The following is a 20391-nucleotide window of genomic DNA, read 5'->3' as shown; positions in this document are numbered from 1 at the left end:
TGCTGAACTCTTCTGGAAGCATGAACCCATGCGATTAGCAAATCCAAGTAGGGAGACAGTTTTCTTTTTTTTTTTTTTTTTTTGCTTTTTGGGTCACACCTGGCGATGCACAAGGGTCACTCCTGGCTCTGCACTCAGGAATTACCCCTGGTGGTGCTCAGGGGACCATATGGGATGCTGGGAATCGAACCCGGGTCGGCCGCGTGCAAGGCAAACGCCCTACCCGCTGTGCTATCACTCCAGCCCCGGGAGACAGTTTTCAAGGTGGCAAGCCAGACCCTTTGCAGAGGCTCTGTGGAAAAGGCAAGGTTCAACTGAAGAGCTTCCAGAAGTCACAGAATTCAAGAAGTGGCTGATTTTACAACTGATGAGAAAAATCGCTTCTCTATGAATGTGCCTGCCCCCTACCCTTCGCCTCTGCCTTGCTGCCACTGCTAACTCCACTCTAGCCTCCCTTTTCTCTTCTCCCCCTCCCATTTAATTAGCTTAGTTCTGAACCCAAAGTGTTTTGGTCACTGATGCTGTCCACCCCCTGGTGTGCTTTGTTGCTATAGGTTTTATAGATATACCACAGATGTGTTACATCATCCTGAATTTGTCCTCCTGCTGCTCCAAGTGGTGGCAAAGGCAGTATCTCTCCTTTTCTTCTATCTGCATAGTTTTCTTGTGTGTAATACTAAACACAGGCTCTTAATGTGTGCATGTGTCATTGGTCACTTGGACGGTTTCCAGATTTGACTTCTGACTCATGAAAGGGCCAGGGTGGTGGCTAAGTTGTACATTTCTTGCCTTGTCCGTGGTGGACCTGGCTTCCATTTCCAGCACCGCAAAAATAAAAGAAAAAAAATAAGGTGCTGCTGACCCCATTAATGGGAGGATGGAGAGGGAAGGGAACACTGAGATGGGCATTGCCTGGGACCACCAGCTCCAAGTAGGCTTCCTCCTGCTGACCTTCCTGTGACCAGGAGTGGGGCCCCCGGGGCCTCAGGGATGACTCCGGTAAGGTTGCCTGTTTTCCTGAGAGCCCCCTCAGATGGGCCTTTGCTCCTTCCTGCCAGAGAGTGCACCCACCTACCACAGCCCTGTCAATTCAGGGGCTTGTATAAAACCTGTGGGGGAGCAACAGGAAATCACCCAACCCCTGGGCCTGGCCTGCCAACCTTCCTGGAAGGCATCTCCTCTCAAAGGAGCCTGGTGTAAGCCGACCTGGGGGCTTGTTTCCAAGCACTTCAGGGGTCCCTTCTTGTTCAAGTCCCGCTCCCAGTGCACTATACTGGAAGAGGAACAGCCCAGACACTTGGTCAGAGCCCAGGCTGTCCACTGCACATTTCCCTCTTGGATGCCATTCCTGTCCCAAGATTGACAGGTTCTCCTTATTTTTGCCCTTGCCAGTGTCTGTCCCTTCCCCCCTTTCCCCTGTACCTAGGAAAGTGAACAGGGGTAGGGGAGGGTGGTTCTATCAGCAGAGGGCTCAGATTCACGGGGTGTGGAGCTGGATGTCTAATGGTCCATTCCTGCCCTTATCTCAGGCCCAGTTTGTCCTGGGGGATGACACTTGTTTCTAGAATCCCTAACTGAACATCCCAGTCCATTTGGGATGTTCCTTAGCTTTGTCTTCACACACCAGTCCATGGCCAGGAGAAGTTTGCTAAGGCTCCTACAGAAATAAACATGCACCTACTAACACGAAGCTATTTGATAAACAGTGCAGGCAGGAGAATCGGCCTAGGAAGATGCACTCTCCACTTCTAGGCCCAGAGCTTTGGAGCAGATTCCAAAGAGAAAACATGCCAGCTAGGCCTGAACTTAAAAAATCTTTTATTCCTAATATAGTGCTAGGTGCTGCTTCCGGTTGGAGGCCTGCTCTATCATCTCAGAAAGAGAAGACAGGCAGGACACCATAACAGTTCACAAGGACTATGACGAGAGAGATGTGGGGCTGGAGAACTCAGACAGGGGTTAAGGGACTTAACCCTTTGCCTTGCATGCAGCCAACCCTGGTTCAATCCCTGACACTACATAGACCCTGGAGCACTACTGGGTTTGCCCTCAAACAAAATAAGGCATTACCCTGCCCTGAGACATGGGGGCCCTTCAATCCTGAGACACCAGAAATCATAACAGCTCTTTACAATATGCCGCCCCAGAACACCTGCTCCTTTATCTCTGTGGGACCTACCTTTCTCCTAAGTAATTTCCTGCCGATAATAAAGCCAACCCAGCGATTCACAGTCTCCCTGCCACACTGCCCTCCTACTTTCCAGCCTAGGGCAGCCAAGCCGTGATCTGAGTAGGCCTTAGGAATATGTCAACAAAATAGGATGGCTTGAGTTGTTTAGGTTTTGATTGAAAAAGCCTTTTATTTTGGGGGGGGAAGGTTTGTTTTGGGGACACACACACAAAACAAACTGCTTCTGGCTCTGTGCTTGGGACTCTCTTCCAGCAGTGCTCAGAGGACCCTGCGGTGCCTGGAGAGTCCATTCTTCAGCTCCGTGAACCTCTCTCCTGGTCCTGCACCTGCTTTCTGAACACAATTCTCATCATTTCTATTTCCTTACAGCAACAACCCAAAGGGAGGCCGAGCTCCATAAGGCTTTGCTAGGAGCCAAGTTGTTACCTCAGGGTTTCTATTTCAGCTATAAATGTGGTGGCTCCACATGTAGTTAGAGTCAGGGGTCTCTCTATTGCTACCACAATTTACAGTGGGCAGAGGTCTGCAATATATGATAAATCATCGTCACCACTCTGAGCCTCTGAGCCGCAGTTTCTTCCTGTGGAGAAGGGGGAAGGGGGGATGAAACTACTTATTCTTCAGGGTGGCTGGGATTCTACATGGCAATGTGTACCAAGTACCAGAATGGGCTCACTGGTTATTAAAAGTGCTTACTTAATTTTTGTTGCCTTAGGACTTTGACAATCCCTCTGATAAGAGGTTGCAGATAAAATTCTAGGCTCCATTTTTTTCTAACAAATTACCAGATATGGAGAAAAGAGGGTAGTAAAGGGAGGGCCATCCCCCATGCTGTGCCAGGCGCTGAAGGATTCTGTGGGATAGGCAGGTCTCTACCCCGTGGTGGTGGGTGGAGGGAGGGAGGGAGTCTGTGCAGAGTACACCTGGGGAACCATGTGAGGTCTGAAAGAAAACCCCTGTTGTTTCTCCTGCTCTCTCAGACCTTCACTGCCTCCCATGTGGACTGAAGAAGGTACTTTCCAAGCAGACCTGGAGAGGAAGGAGACAGAGAGGTTATATCTGTGTTTGCTTGTAGCATTAAGGCAAGTCAGTCCAGCTGAAATGAACCCAAGGGGCAGAATGAAACTTCAAAGCCAACTGCCATCCATACGCGAAATAGTTCAAAAATGTTTTTATTGAATATTAAACAATTACAAGTTAGACATTATAATGTAAGTTAGACATTTAGTCAAAGCACAATTACAGGTTAAATATAATAATAAAGATGTCTTAAACAGAAGCCCACCACAAAGGCAGGTTAAGGTCCCAGATGCCCTTTTCTGGAAAGAAGGCAAGGGTGAGGAAGGATGTCTTCCACTTCACTTGAGACAGTGAAGGCCTGGAGGATTTACATGCTGAGAGTGATTTTCCAGGACCAAATCAATAGGGCTGTAAGGATTAGTGAAACAAAATAAAACATAGTAAAAGGCCAGGATGCTCACTTAAAAAGAGTCATTTCAGGATAGTTTTTATTTATTATTGTAAATAGATGCCAAATATTGTGAAATACAGGCTGAAAATGATATGAAATTCAAATTTTAATGAATATCTTGTAATTTTATCTGACACTTCTACAAACAAACTAAAAATGGGAGGGGATTTAGCCCTCCTGCCACTGGGAGTTCACACAAAGACTCAAAATAAAAACACCAGTAACGAACCAAAGAGTCACTTCATTGACTACTTACACAGAACATCACAATGAGAAAATACGGCTATTCAAATGCTGTTGCCAGGAAACATTCTAGATTTCCTCAAAGCTGGTTTTGTAAATGTTTTTGAGAAAACACACTGATAAAAGTACCTTTTAAGTTTGTAAGTTTCAAAGACAGACACTACGACCACAGGAGGACACGATGAGCTCGAAAGGATGGAAGCAGACCTATGCACGCGGGGAGCTGGAACACTCAGAAATACAAAAGTACTAAGACAAGGTCTTCTAGGTCTGGGCTACTGAATTCAGAGATTGTGGTTCTTTTCTAAGTTTTCAGTTATAGATTCTAGACTTCGTCCTGATGCTTGGGAGGTGCATGGGAATGTGGAAGGGGTGCCCCATTACCAAGGCTTGCCTTCCTTTCTTGGTGCATATGGTGAATCAACAACAGAGCTTTCAGGGTGGCTGGGGAGAGACGAAAGAACAATCCATCTGAATTCTGCAGGAGGAGATACCCATTTGAAAACATGGGCAGAGATGTGGAGGTGCAAAGCAGCAAAGAAAATGTGGATGAATAAGGAGTCAAATGCAATCATCTATCTCTATAGCATGAAGGCTTGAGCGAGGGGGGGACAAAGCCCTGGCTGCAGGATGGATGAATATGCTCATTCCAGAGCATATCTGACATGACGAAAGATCTAGTATCTTTAGCTCCTAATGCTTTACACTTACCACCATGGTTACATTTGAAGATGACTGAAGTTTGTGTCATATTCAGATCCTATAAGGTATCACCACTCTATGAACTGCTGCTGCATCCCCATATACACAGAACTTAATAGGTTTTGAAATCTTTCTAGTGTTTCTCCAAACCAGAAGACCTTGGAACTGAAGAATTTCAGATAGAAAATTAAAAAGGACGGATTATATCAGCTCTTTTGCATGCAAGAGAGCATTCCCTATGAAATGTCCCCTCATCCACGAACTTCACTGGATGAGATACACGAAGACATACATACCTAACACCTTTCAAATACTAAAAAAATGGGATTACAATTTTTATATATTAGACTATAAAAAGTTTAAAAGTTTCTGCCATAGTTAAGGCTCTCTTAGGAAGAACATTTAATTGTGTATTTCAGAATGCACAAGGTATGTGAGGAATCCTCACTTCTTCGGGTGTTTCACTAATGTTTATAATTTTTTTAAAAATAATCATAGCGCTAATGCTTATGCTTTTGGCATACAAAGTTCAGCACCTTCACCACCACCAATGTGCCCAAAACATCCAGAGGGTGTTTAGTTTTAAAGATACATTTTGCTTTCCATCTCCTATGTGTGTCTAAATCGAGTTACAATATCTTCACAATGACATTTCTATTTTTCTCCCATTGATCTGACATCAAAGAAGTTTTACGTAAGCCTTAAATTTCTAACCCATGAAACCCATCTTGATGTCAGCACTGAATGTTCCCTGAAACTGTAGCTCTCGTCAAGATCACCAGTCTACCAGAAAGCAAGTCAGAAGGCTGTGCTTCACAGCTATCTCCCCGTGGAAACGGGGCACAACGGGGCAGGGGGCTGAGAAATGCATGTGCTGCAATTTCAAGGGCACTGCCTGGAATCCAGAGAGCAGTGCTGAGAAAGGGTCAGGGAATGCTGTTCGCTGCCCTCTGAGCAACTGGGAGAAGTTCTGCCAAGGAGAGAAACCTAGACAACTTACTGCATTCTAGTACTGTTCTTCCAGCATTTGCCACAGGTCAATTTTTTGCATAAGAATAGAATATTAATCTATATGACTTGCCATATTCAAGCATTCTGCTGCAAGTTTCAAAACACTTCCTTTACTTGGAGAGCAAAGGAAATAAAGATCAAGCTCAACAGAACATAAGGCTGCTATTTCATGAAAACATCTTAATAAATATGATTTGTTCGATTTATATTGTTGGAAAAACCAAAATTCCAAACTCCAAGAAGGAAAGGTACCTAAGTATCTGGTTGCACTGTATTGTTATGCTTAGAATGGAAACTCTGGGCCCGACAGTTGTCATTTGTTAACAGAGCGGCAGAATTTTCTGAGTGGAGCACCAGAGGGTCTAACACCCAGTTCCAGTTGTAACATGGACATAGAGAGACATTGTCTCCTAGTCTTTTAGAAGACTCAAGATAAAGGAAAAAGGAAAAAGGGAGGGCGAAAGGTAACTGTTGGAGCTAGTTAAAATGTCAGACCAGCAATCTGGGGAAAAGGGAAGGAGGTCAAGTATGAGGGCTTCTAGAGTACTTCATTCATGCTGGAGTCAGGCACCCATCTGGCCGACCAGTACCAAGTAGACTGGAAGCATTAGATCTAGAAGCCTTTGGGGAATTTCGGTAAAACTGATGGAGGCACTTGGATTTTCCTTTCTAACTATTTGAGAAACAGGGACTGTTTCAGGGTTAGTCAGATTAGAAGTCTGAGATTTGCTCCTATTTCTTTTATGAAGTATAGAGACAAAAAGAAAAAAATTAAAGAAGTTCAGCCTCATTGAATGCCATGCTTTCACATTCCAAAGGGTGCTTTAGACTGTGGTAGAAGGAAATGCCTAATGTGGCCAATTTTTTTGGGTGCACTCATGATGACCTTTGGTTTTCAAACTCTAAAAAATGTAGTTGGTTCCTATGAGCAATCAACTAACCCATTCTCTTTAGCAGATGAATATATATATGTATATATATTATATATGTGTATACATGTATACATACACACACAACACATACATCCTTTCAAGACTACTATTTGCATCATTACAAGCGAAGACACATTGCGATTATCTTCCTTACACGGTACCTTCACTTGGCACACAGAACATCAGATATGTAACACTGGCAGTTTAAATACTGGACCACAGTTTAACTTCTGAAGTGTAAGGCTGAAGTTTAAACTGGTACATATATTGAGTTAGAATGATGGAAACGATATTAAACCACAGTAGGGTAGTGGCTTTATCTTTTTAATGGAAGCTATAAAAGCTTTTCTTTTTTAAAAATCTATACCATAATAACCATTTAATCAAAAATCACAGCTGTGTTTACCAGTTTAAACTATGTCTAAATGGGGAGACAGTAACACACTTTCACAGTTAGGGAACTACAGGGGTGCCATCCCCTTCACGCACGGTTACCCACAGCAACAGAGGAGGAGGAGAAAGCCCTCTCAGTGGATATCAAACTTCCAAGCATCATATAGAATTCTACTCTAATAAACAAGTAGGCCCGACACAAACACCCAGCTTGGGTCACTAAAACTTCAATAGAAGCAACAACTGAGGCTAATTTTTGATGTAATTTTGAGGACCCATGCAAGAATCAGCTATAAAACTCAAACTAGCTCGAATGTATAGGTTCTAGCATCGGGCATAAGTTAAAAGGAAAGGAAAAGTTTACTGTAAGAGCCTATTCAAGAATTTTTTTCATGCAGTCATTTTTCTTGAGAAGTTTAAATAAGCCGAATCAATCTGCATTTAAAAAATACTTTTTTTTCTTTTAGGACTGTAAGTTTAAAAGGCAAATTTGAGCCATTCTTTTTTTTTTTAAAATACCCCATTTATATTATCTTTGCTTAAAGCTCATTAGATGCACAGCATATCAAAGTTAAAATTAATGCACTAAATTTGGTATTTAGTTAAGGTGAAAGGGCAACTATAAACTGTGATAATTTCTTAGAAGTGCCAATGTACACTTGGCAAATGGAAATAAAAACAAGCAAAACAAAGTAGTAATTTCATGGGGAAACTTTTTCTCCATCTTCATTTAAAAAAGTAACTGACAGAACTTTGGTTTCAGTTTTTATTCTTTTTGTTTAGTAAGAAGGTTGAAGAAATGGTTCAAAGAACATAGTGCAGGAACCTATGAAAATTCTCGAAGCAGCTCACTCAAAATAAACCCTAACTCTGGAGTAAAAACAAAGTTCTTACATTTGTGTGTCACGAGTTACTAAATGATCTGAATCCTAGTTTTCTAAACCTGGGAGCCAATAAAGCAGTATGGTGAGTCGCAAAAATATGGTGACTCAAACGAAGCACGAAAAGACCATTGAATTTGGAAGTAAGGCATCGAATTCTGTGGGTGACCATTCCAATGGGAGGATTCAGTGAAGTTCTTTGTCCTCTGAAAAATCCGTTTCTGCTGCGAATGCTGGAGGCTCAGGCTCCCCCTAAGTCTCTAAGCTGCTTCTCTGCAGCCCTCTGGCATGGGGGCCCCACGCTTCCCCCTTCCCTGCTGGTGCTCTGATTCATACACTGCCTGGTCCCCTAGTGGCAGGACGGCACTAGCAAGAGCAAGTGGCCTTCCTTGGGGCTGGCTTTCCTTAGCTCGGAGCTCGGAAATCATTTGTTGGTCATGCCTTTCCCGTGTATGACTGGCCAACACAGAGAAGGAAGCCGAAACTTGATGTTTTTCTATTTCATTTCATTTATGTGGATGACACTACAAATAAAATAAATCACAAAAAAGTGGAAACAAAAATCTTGCTCAGCCAAGAGCTTGGGTTGCATTGCTAATGATTTTTGTCACCGTGACTTTGTGCAAAATATCCTCAAGAAGACTCTGGCTCATTTTCAAAGTAAGCATGTGTGCATGCATACATGCATGGGTGTGCACACACAGAGATGGAGAAAAAAGGCAACTGTATGTTTAGAAAAATGAAATGCAAGTCTGTCATATGTGCATACTTGTTATATACATGTGTCATATGTAACAAAGTAGATGTAGTGTGTAAATTGTGAACGTTTGGTAGGAGTATTGGCTATGTTTGCTTTTTTACTATTTCCAAGTCTAGCTCAAAGCAATCCTCTCTTAGAAATGGATGACTGCAATGAAAATGAGCCTGAGATATGTTAAAAGGCCACCCCTGTAAACATTTCCTCAAAGGGAACAGTAGCAACTGAGTATGTATCAATTACTCATACTATATCCATCACTATAGCAATGCTTTATAAAAGACAAACAGCTTATTTCTAGGCTGTCAGGGATTTATGGAACATTGATTTTGTTGGAAACAATTCACTGTAGTCCAGTCCCAGGCTTAAATCTGATTTGGCCTTTACCAGTGGGGCATTCACTATGTCTTCTGCTCTGCAGCTGTTGCAGTTTGTGAAGGAGCTTCTGGCTTCATGATCTGGTATGTGATTAGATATTCTGGGTATGCCTGAAAAGGACAGAAAGAAACACAAATCACCTTCCTGGCACATCAATATTCAAGATTTCCTTAATGTGTAATTCTCAAATGCTTTTGGTCCTAACAGAAACTCTACATACACCCTAAAGTCAAGGGATAGATATCTGAACTGAAATAAAAAATACATACATAATTGAAAGGATTTATTAAAGGACTGCTTATTATTTAAAATGCAGAAATTGACGCGCGGTAAGATTTACTGAATTTTTATTTATTCTACTTTATTACTATTATTTATTCTTATTCCTCTTGGTATTTTCTTAGATTTTGGGGTCACAGCCAGTGATGCTCAGGGATTACTCCTGGCTTTGCATTCAGGAATTACTCCTGGTGGTACTTGGGGAACCATAAGGGATGCCGGGGACTGAACCCAGGTCGGTTGTGTGCAAGGTCCGTTGTCCGACCTGCTCTGGCGTTGATTTAATAAATTAAAAAATAATAATTTTAGACCTCTTATCATAGCAAACAGAAATTATTACATGGCTGAGCCTCAACTCTCCTCACCTATAAGTCAGAACTATAACAATGAACATTAATATTAATGCTCTAGACTTTTATAAGAAGGTAATGTGTATTATTAACATTTTTGTCATGCATTAAATCCTAGTTCTTCCTGGTGTCTCAGCACTGTAGCATGCCGTCCCGTTGTTCATGATTTTCTCAAGCGGGTACCAGTAACGTCTTCATTTTGAGACTTGTAACTGTTTTTGGCATATTGAATATGCCACGGGTAGCTTGCCAGGCTCTGCTGTGGGGGCGGGATACTCTCGGTAGCTTGTTGGGTTCTCTGAGAGGGACGGAGGAATTGAACTCGGGTTTACCATGTGCAAAGCATATGCCCTACCCGCTGTGCTATTGCTCCAGTCTGGTGTCTCAGCAAGAGTCAAAAAATACTACTAAGTTTTGTTTTGGATAAACAAAAATTTTGTTTTGACAAACACACACACACACACACACACACACACACACACACACACACACACACACACACAAAATAGGCCGTGCCACATCTGGCAGTGCTTGGGAAAGACCGGGGTTATATCTGGTAGTGCTGGGAGTTTTGAAAGCTGTATTTGTCTCTATACATATAAGGATTACATTCTTTTCCAAAGTTCCAGTGTGTCCTGGTTTGACAGAAAGGTGTCAGAGGTCTCCATCTTGAATTCTGTTATGAATTAATTTTGGGAGGCTCCCAAGCAGAGCTGAGGGGAGCAGACACGAGTCCTGGAGACAGCCTCTGGCTGCAGGCCAGTCCGCTTCAGTGCTTGGCCAGAAGTGCTAGTGGAGGCGCTCAGAGCTTATCAGGCTGGTCCTGGGCATGCCAGGCAGGTGCTCCAGTCCTTGGAGCTGTTTTTCAGCTCTAGTTTTCATCTTTACTAACCAAGACCAAGAAGCTACATCTCTCTGGACTTTTCAATGAAGTTTCATTAGCCTAATGGGTGGTTTTATTATAGTTTGAAAAAAACTAATTCTCATACATTTTTAAATGTTTAGTTATTAAAACAAATCCGAATAGCTATCTACAGATAATTTTAAAGCTGGGTGTAAAAAAAAAAAAATCTAAGAATACTCTAAACCACAGTTCTTTAACCTTTTTGCACCTATTAACTGGTACCTGTCCTGCACACAGGTCCATGAATCAGCTGTTGTAACCAAGGTGGTAGCTGAGTGATTTTCTGCCTTCCCACTAGCACTTCCTGACTAGCACTGATAGTAGATGGTAGATGATAGACTGGTGGTTGGAGACCCTTGCTCTAAACACTGATGGGAAAGGACAGAAATACTGGTTTGGTTAACCAGATAATCTTTAATGGTCAAGCTACTTACTTATTCATCGCAAATAATCCTCATTAAACAATGTGAACCAGTTCTTTGACACTGAATTTAAGTAAAATGACTGATTTAGAAGAAAACCAGGACCAGAAGAGAGGGGTGTAGGTGAGATAGAGGTAGGTGCCTGCTTTGCATGTGTCTGAGCACTGCACCTGAGGACCAGCAGAGTGATCCCTGAGCACAAAGCTGAAGTCCTGAGCCCCAATGGCTGAAGTACAACCAAAGCAAACCAAGACCTTGAATGATGCTGCTTCCACGGGCCAGAGTTCTGTTTTATCTGGTCAATGTTGCAATGAAACAGGAATGAATGAAATGTATCTGTAACATACTTTTGTTGCATTGAGCATCTTCTATGTACAAAGAGCATCATGTACACTCCAGTGTGACATGGACTCTGTATCAAAAAAGCGCCATCTTATTTGAAAGGAAAAATACAGAAAAAAAATTGAAAATAACTTAAGCTGGCAAGTGCCAAGTGTCAAAAATGAGCATGAAGCACACTCCTACCCTTCGTGTGTCCCAATGAAATGTACCATCTAGGATGCTTGGCATTACACCTTCCTTCTGCTTGTAGGAAAGCTGTTTAAGCAAAGGAGTTGGTAATGCCCGTGTATGAGTGTCAGTAGTATAACAATTTAAGGAGATCCTGACATGCCCAAGTTTGAGTCAGGTATCTACATTCTAAGATCACAATGCTATAGATTACTTAAAAATCCTTATCTGAGTGTTCTTTGTTCATAATGAGTAGGCTAACTTATTCACTATAGCAGAAATACTGGTCAATCACATAAAAGCCCAGATACAGTTAAAGCAAGGAAATTCTCCCCAGCCCCATCTTTTGGTTCCTGTTCTGGGACACACACAGCAGTGCTCAGGGATCACTCCTTGCAGAGCTTTGGGGACCATATGGGGTTCCAGGGATAGAATCTGGATTGGCTGCATGCTAGGCAAGTGCCATACCCACTGTTCTACATCTCTGTGGTCCTAAAGCAAGGACGTTCTTAAGCTGCAGGACTACAATGGCCCAGGGAAGATCAACAAATAAAACCACTGTTATGTCACATCACTTAAAAATTATTAAATTTTAGTCAGGCAAATACTTTCTATTTAGAGAAATTTACTCAGAGAAGTGTGAGGAGGGTGAAAGAGAGATACATGTACAAGAGAGAACACGTGCTTCTCCTGAGTGGAAAAAAAGCCTGTAAGTCACTTTAAAGTCATGCTTAACAAATGTATAAACATATTCATATTCATGTGTGCTTATGTGGACACAAACCCACATACACACATATTCACATGTACACAAACATTAGGAACTATGAATTAACATCCATTTCTGATTTCATTCCATCCTTATAGTTCTCCTTAGCTCCCACTTCCATATGTGTCCCTTCTCTTACAGCCAAGAACTGAAATCAACACATCAAACCAGTTTCTTTCCTTTCGACACCACATTGAACATCAACTATATTACATTAACTATACTGAACAGAACTGACCATTTCCTTATACCTGCTACCCCTCCTCTACACAGTTCCCAGTACAAGACTAAGAGCAAGCAAGAAAACACTGTAACACTATCCTCAAAGGTTACTTAAGGCATAGAAGGCCAGGAAGTAGGAGTTCAGAGCAGCAGACCTCAAGAACAAGAGATTCTCTGCTCTTATCCCACAGCTCCCTTTTGTTCACACTGCCCCTTGGCTCAGGGGTGACCAAAGTGTTCTGCATGCAGAGCTGATATCAAAGATATCTGGGATCATTATTCTGACCTAAGGCAGTTACTGTTTCTCAGACTATGGGTTTGCTATTCCATTAAGTGACTTTTGTTAACTTATGCATGGTTTCCAAACTCTCACTGATGTACTGAGTAAAGCGACAAAGCCTGTCTGATGAGCAGCATACCTGTTCGCCTCTGTAGATGACATATTCAGCATATGCCAGCCCATTCACACTCGGCCGCCCAATCACTGAGTGATGTCCAGGCGGGGCATGGGCCATTTTCATGGTGCTGAACTGCAGAAAAGATTTTCCCAGGGTCACTCTACAGAAAAGCATTTGTCTGAAAGAAAAAGGAAGGCACAGATGTTAAGAGAGCTTTAGGTTGTCTTTTTTTTTTGGTCTGGGGAAGAGCCTATGGCCTCATCTATGAGCACTTTACCACTAAACTTCAAATTCCAGCAGGAAGCTTTAATCTTAGTAACTGTTAGGTTAACTGACTTCTTAAAAAATATTTAACACAAGGCAAGCTAATTTAAAATGTCACTTTTGAATTTATGAGCAGGAACAGGTGGAATCTAATATTATCAGCTGATTTACTAAAACAGCAGGCATAATATACTTTTAGGTAGCTTTGGTGTGGTGTAGGGATCAATCATAGAAAATAAACCAAGAGCAAACAGTTTTTGTATGAATGGTTAGAGAAAAGTAAAACAAAGCAAAAGACCTCTGAAATTAAGATTGGGGTTATTTGTTGTAAAGTGAAAACTGGAATTAGAAGTGTTGCTACAAAAATATTTAGCTTTTGAGCTGACAGTTGAACTGCCTGTGCGAAATGTGTACCAGGGCATGCGTTAAATATTACAGAGAAGAAAAATGACTACTATAGGAATCAGGGCTTGGTGACACCACTGTCCCTGGACGGAATTCACAATGCCTGTTTCTACAAAAACAATCGCATGGAACCCAGCCACACATTCATTCACAGATCATCTGTGCATTAACACGGTGGGGCAGCAGGAGGGGGTGGGGTTAGTCATCGTGGCAGGACCACATGAATTAAAAAAAAAAAACAAACTAAAATATTTATTTTGTGGCCCTTCAAAGGTTCATACCAATCCTTACTAAATGGCATTTTAGTAAGATTGGGTATGTTGTTAAATGCAGTTATTCTTCAGATTGTTTTGAGTTATGGAGAATGATCTTTGCATTCTGACTGATCAAGTGATATTTGTGCTGGTTATCCTGGGTCTCCCTGGGCTGGCTTTTTATAGTTCTTGGGTCACACCTGGCGATGCTCAGGGGTTTCACCCGGAAGACCAAATGGGATGCCAGGGATGGAGCCTGGGTCAGCGCATGCGAGGTAAATGCCCTCCCCGCTGCACTATGGCTCTGGCACCGAGGGCTGGCTTTGTCAAGGCTAGTGCTATGCTGGCTTTCGATTCTCGTCTGACACTCTTCTAGGATCCTTTAGGAAGGGTTCTGATCAACATCAGAAACTGGGGACCATCTCCAGAGAAGCCATGGCTCATCTTGCTGCTCTGAATTTCTCCTGGGTCACGGTGATAGGCTAGTGGAGAAAGTTCTGCCTTTCTCCATCTCACTTCTCCTTCTGCCCCACACTCCCTTCCCCAGGAGTAGCACTTGCTTGTCAGGCTTTGCCTCAGGCACTTTTTAAGGAAATCCTAGCTAAGATACAATCATTTGCTATTTTGTGTGTGTGTGTGTGTGTGTGTGTGTGTGTGTGTGTGTGAGAGAGAGAGAGAGAGAGGGGGGGGGGGCCACACCCAGCAGTGCTCTGGGCTTACTTCTGGCTCGTAGGGATCACCCTAACAGGGCTCAGGGGACCACAGAGGATGCTGGGGATTGAACCTCAGTCCACGCAAGGTAAGTGGCCTACCTGCTGTACCATCATTTTAACCCAGTGGTGCTCAGGGTTTACTCCTGGCTCAGTGTTCAGGGATCCGTCTAGGTGGGCTTGGGGGACAGTATGGATTGTCGGGTATCGAACCCTACCTGCTGTAATATCATAACAGCCTGTTCTGTGTGTCTAATTTTAATGAGCCATGATGGCAACCCTTCAACTAGGCTAACTTAAAACTTAAAAAATTCTGAGGTTTCATTAGGTTTACTTATTGCTTATTTAGGATTTAGGTTCTGACATTACATATCCTGGGGGGATTTTTGTGTGTTACTAATAAGAACTGACATAAAAAGATATTTCCTTCAGGATATATTATCTCAATCTTGAAAGTGCTGAGGGGTACAACTTTTCCGTAATATAATCAAGAGAGAAGTTTTAGGGTCAACAACTATACCAAATTTCCCATTCAACTTTGGAAATTTCAACTAATTACAGGTATTTTATTAATCTAACTTTGCAACAATAATGCATCTGGTTAATTAAAAAATATTCAATCAATCACAATTTATATAAAGTACAATCCTCTATTCTTTCTCACTGGCAGGGAAGGGAATTTTCATTGATTAAAGAGAATATCCTATTATTCTCTTGAATTTCTGAGTTTTAATATCATATTTAAAAAGTCAATATTCACTTAATATTCACCAAAAAATTTATAATCTGAATCGTGCACGTCTAGGCTATTATATAGTCTTAGAACATCATGAAGCAACATCTTGAGTTGAATTCGAGGTTCTACATATTTACAACAGCTGGGACTTAGCTTAAGTGAGACCAGAGTGCCTTTTGCTCTACAGAATAAAATTCCCAACTTTTTCTTGTTCAGATTCTGAAATAAGAAAAATGAAGCCAGGGCAGAAAACTGTGTCAGAGGGCTTATGCACTGTAACCCTGACTGGGTGACATGTGTCGAGTTGTCACCACCACAGTTACTGTTATCGGCATATCAGCTACGCCAATCAAGGCCTACACTGGTCTGATTCATTCAGAGTAAAAGAGAAGGTAACACATGATTTCTATGGAAAAAAATTTGGCTCATGGCTTTAGAGCAGCAGCTGTGACATGAAAGCAGGCAGCTCACCTGTGACATATGTAACAGGATCGATCTTTGTGCGTGGGGCAGCCTGTTCCTCCTCCAATACCATAAACGTACTGATTGCTTTTAGATGAATTTTCAGCAAAATAAATCCCAGCACCAAACATGCCTCCTATGTATGCATGTCGCTCATCAAACCCCTTATGAATAATGGCATTGATGAAAGGAGAACCTGAAAACACGAAAGGTGAAGATGGTTTTGAGATTCTGAAGACTTTTTCAGAATCTCAATTAGTCACAGACAATTCATACCTGGAAGATTAATATTAAACAATTACAATGCACACATAAAAAAATCATTTGTAAGATGTACTAGAATGCTATCAGGGACCCAAAAGTTTATTAAGCAAGGATGTTACAGAGTCTGCAGATGGTTTTAGGTTTTGCAATACTAAAGTCCATGTATAAGGTTTTGATAATAGATTACATTCAAACTTACTTTAATAAATAAAATTAAGTACTTTACTATCTGTGATGACTTGCAATTTAAATTATGAAACAATTTCAAATTATTTTCATTGTTCATGCCTTGCTTGGAAAGTCTGTATTAATGTGTAATGCTTCATTTATTTATTTTTTTTTGGCTTGCCTAACAGAAAGGAATTTCAGATTGTAGACAAGCAGTGAAGTGAAATAGATTTTATCTAGAGGTCTTTAGGAGACGAAAGGGGAAGAAGAAAGAGAGAAAAGAGAGAGAAGAGGGGAGAGAAGAGAGGAGGGTGGGGTTTGTGCTTGAGAACGCAGGCAGAGTGTAGGATAACATTGGTTTGTCCTTCCTTCCTTGCTGCAGGGAACTTAGGTTTAGACACTCCTGGAGATAGTCCCGGAGTCACTCCCATTCCTTTATGTGTAAACTCTTTTCTGAACCCTCCTTCCCAACCAGTTAATCACCTTTTCTCTGATCTGATTCTGTTATCTTGTAAGATCAGATTCTTCTAAGGACTCTGAATTTGTTTTGTAAGTGTCTTTTGCATAGTTTACCTTAGAGCAGTGGCCTTTCTGTATGGACACAGGAAGACAGTTAATAATATGTCTTGTAACTTGGGAGCTGATTGACTCCAATAATATTCACTCCTCGGCATCTGATTTCTCGACTCAGTTGCCCTTAGTTCCTAGCACCCCAAAAGCAGGGTCCCGACGAGGGACGGAATGGACCCAGGGCAAGCTGTGAGCTACCCTGGCATCGAAATGGGCCAGGCCAAAGCAGCACAATACTCAACTATAAGTTGAGGGCATGATTATGGACAATGCTGTCATGATCCAAAGGTAAGGACGAGACTAGGACCCTAATGGGGTTAGGAAAACTAACCTGGCCTGAGGCATGTGGGAAGAACCAAACTTTATATCTCTTACTGTGCTCATACAGAATGACATTGCTAGAAATATTAGAAGTAGATTTACTACAACTATTTAAGTAGATTACTAGCTCACACCATGACACATCCTTGTTTGGAATCACATCCTTGAGTGGATCTCCTTAGATGAGATTTCCTTAGATGAGATTTTGTTAATCTCCTCGATAAATGGTTTTACCCTTCTTTGTTGATTTGTTAATGTTAAACCCACCTTTGTGCTACTGCCCTATGTAATTTGCTATATAAACTAAGCCTGTGGAGCACTGAGGGGGAGAGGAAGAAGACAAGGGAGACAGAGGAAGAAGAAGATCGGGGAAGGAGACAGACTGGGGAAGAAGACAGGGGCAGAAGACAGGGGAGACAGAAGAAGATGACACAAGAGAAGACACAGAAGCAAAGGAGACAACACAGACAGAAGAGGACACAGAAGCAGAGACAGATAGGTCAGAAGAGACCGGAGGAGAGACTACAGAGACAGAGACAGAGAGACAGACACCGAAGCAGAGCTCAAGGCAAAAGAAGTGAGAGTGAGCGGGGGCGAGAGAGAGAGAAACAGAACAGGAATGGATATTGGAATAAACTGCAACTGATACCGACCAGGCTGGCACTCGTTCCTTCCTTCGCCTGCCTTGTCATCACCACCAACCTCTCCCGGGGTGGGGGAAGCAGTGTGAGACTACCCAACTCGGGCAGTGGGAGAGATAGAGCCCCGCTGACTCCCTTTCCCTTTTGTGTTTTTACACAGCAGAGAGAGCCCCAGTACACACACCCCAGAATTAGATATGAAAGCATGAAAGTTCACATCACAAGAAGATACAGGTGACACATGTGCTTGGCCATGTGGGCATAAACAGCACATATGCTTTAGAAAGCTGGAATCAACAACCAACATGTAACATTCTGTAAAGAAATAAGCACCAAGCACTAATCTGGTGGGTAGCATAGACTCTCTCTGATGGGATGATAGAAGACCATCCTTCCCTGCAGGAGCAGGCCCACCCTTACCATGGAATAGCATGCGCTCGTTGTGGTGGTTGTGGTTCTCCTCAGACACTTCTTTTTGCCTGTGACAGAACCGCTCCCTCAACTTCTTGTTGACAACTTTCTGAATCTTTTGAGGATGAAGGAGAAAGAAGTTAATTAGCAATGTGTGCTAATGGCGCGTGTGCGTGCGTGTGCGTGTGTGTGTCTGGGTGGGAGGGAGGGATGTCTCCTACAAGCAAGGCAAGTGCTCTACTGCTGAACTATTTCCCTTGCTCCAGAAAGGGGAGTTTTATGATTAAAATGAAAAGCTCGTTTTTACATTAGGTTCCATTTTTTGTCTGTTTATTTTGGGGTCATACTGGTAGTTTTTAGGGCTTACTCTTGGCTCTGCTCAGGGATCAGTTCTGGTGGGCTCAAGAATGATCATATGGGCACTGGAGATTGAACCTGGAACAACTGTGTGCAAGGCAAGTGCCTGATCCACTGAAATATCGCTCCTGCCTTTCAATGGTACTCTGAGAGAGTAACAACAGAAAGTACTGCCCTTATAGCCTGAATCTGGGGGTTAGCTGGAGCTTTATTATCACCTCACTGCTTCAGGCTGACCAAGCCTTCTGTCTGCAGCATTGGTGACTAAATGTCTCCATTTCTTGGAAGGTGGGATCTAGATGGGTTAGAGATTATCTTGAAGTGAAGATAATTCAATACAACAGGTGACTATCCCTGACAGTTTCAAAATGTTCATTTTTTTCCATTGCCTGCATGTGAATTTTGATGGTTGTTGTCATTATTTTTGAGCCACATCTGGTACTTCTTAGGATTACTACTGGCTTTGCACTCCTGGTGGGCTCCCAGGGATCACATAAGGTTAATGGGACTGAACCAGAGTTGGCCACACGTGAGGACGTGAGGTAAATACCCTATCTGCTATACTATTTAACCAGCCCATGTATGTTTGATTCTGAGGCAGGTCTTGAAATCCAATTTTCATCTTGAAAATTAAAACACTTACTCGAATGACATTGTATCTATTGAAGATGCCACCAGCATTGCCTCCATCTCTATGTTCTCGAATTGTACTCTGCATCTATAAAACAAAGTGAAATGACTACCTTTAGGAAAACAGGCCAGTTCTAAAAACATTTCTTCTTTTATTTAAACATTTCACATTTTTTATTATGCTGTTTTACTAATTAAGAAATTATACTATACATAATATAAGTATAATATATATTAACCAATATACGATATACTATACATAATATAGACCCAAGTTCGATTCCTCCATCCTTCTCGGAGAGCCCGGCAAGCTGCTGAGAGTATCCCACCTGCACGGCAGAGCCTGGCAAGCTACCTGTGGCGTATTCGATATGCCAAAAACAGTAACAAGTGTCACAATGGAGACTTGGTGCCCACTCAAGCAGGCCTGCTCAAGCAAACCAATGGACAATAGGATGACAGTGTTATAGTGCTACAGTATAATATAAATTAATCAATAAATTTAACAGACAAGTAGTTCTGATAAGAATATAACCATATCAAATTAATTTCTACATTAATTTTTTTCTTTGGGCTGGCAGCTCCTGAACCCAGGCCTCCTTTATGCAAAACATGTATGTACTCCAGCCAATGACTATCTCTTGAGCCCAAATTCTACACTTTCTATTTACTAATGAAAAATTAATTTTTTTCCTGAAAATATAATGAGAAAACAAATTATCACCTTAAGCCACCCATACTATTTTTCATTACTTAGAAATAACCTTGTGTTTAAAACTCTTCGCACTAAATTAATACTTCACTGACTAAATGCTAAAAGCAATCAAATTTTTAAAATTTAAATTTTAAAAAATTTAAAAAAATTTTAAAAATTTAAATTTAAAATTTTAAAATGCCAACTGGTTCAGCCCTTTTGGAAAACAATATGGACGATTCTCAAAAAATTAGAAATTGAGCTTCCATTTGACCCAGCAATACCACTCCTGGGAATATATCCCGGAGAGGCAAAAAGGTATAGTAGAGATGGCATATGTATTTCTATGTTCATTGCAGTACTGTTTACAATAGCCAGAATCTGGAAAAAAACAGAGTGCCCCAAAACAGATGACTGGTTAAAGAAACTCTGGTACATCTACACAATGGAATACTATGTAGCCGTCAGAAAACATGAAGTCATGAAATTTGCATATAAATGGATCAACATGGAAAGTATCATGTTGAGTGAAATGAGTCAGAAAGAAAGAAAGAGACATAGAAAGATTGCACTCATATGTGGAATATAATGTAATTGAGAAGTATAGGTTGGCAATGATGCAACTTCTGGCAGATATCTCTCTGGACTTAGTTACTAAAATACTAAAATACAGAAACTCAAAACCGAGAGG

At 41.7% G+C, this 20391-nt stretch overlaps 1 protein-coding gene across 2 annotated transcripts in view; it reads right to left on the bottom strand.

Moving 5' to 3' along the window:
• Positions 1-52: 52 nt before the first annotated feature.
• TNKS (tankyrase) overlaps positions 53-20391 on the bottom strand; it is a 220061-nt gene continuing 199722 nt past the window's right edge. The window contains exons 23-28 of one of the 2 annotated variants that reach the window (XM_055139929.1): positions 19020-19094; positions 18029-18134; positions 15654-15840; positions 12835-12991; positions 8969-9069; positions 53-3220 (exon numbers count right to left, since the gene is read on the bottom strand). In XM_055139929.1, the coding sequence (XP_054995904.1) occupies positions 8983-9069; positions 12835-12991; positions 15654-15840; positions 18029-18134; positions 19020-19094 (612 nt within the window). In that variant the 3' untranslated portion in view covers positions 53-3220; positions 8969-8982. Of the gene's footprint in view, positions 3221-3347; positions 9070-12834; positions 12992-15653; positions 15841-18028; positions 18135-19019; positions 19095-20391 lie in introns of those variants that run through there. The other variant, XM_004618903.3, reaches the window with a different exon arrangement.

Source organism: Sorex araneus, chromosome 1 (assembly GCF_027595985.1).
Source record: "Sorex araneus isolate mSorAra2 chromosome 1, mSorAra2.pri, whole genome shotgun sequence".
NCBI lineage: Eukaryota > Metazoa > Chordata > Mammalia > Eulipotyphla > Soricidae > Sorex > Sorex araneus.
The sequence above is the reverse complement of the archived record's forward strand: the minus strand, read 5'-3'. Positions and strand labels throughout refer to the sequence as shown.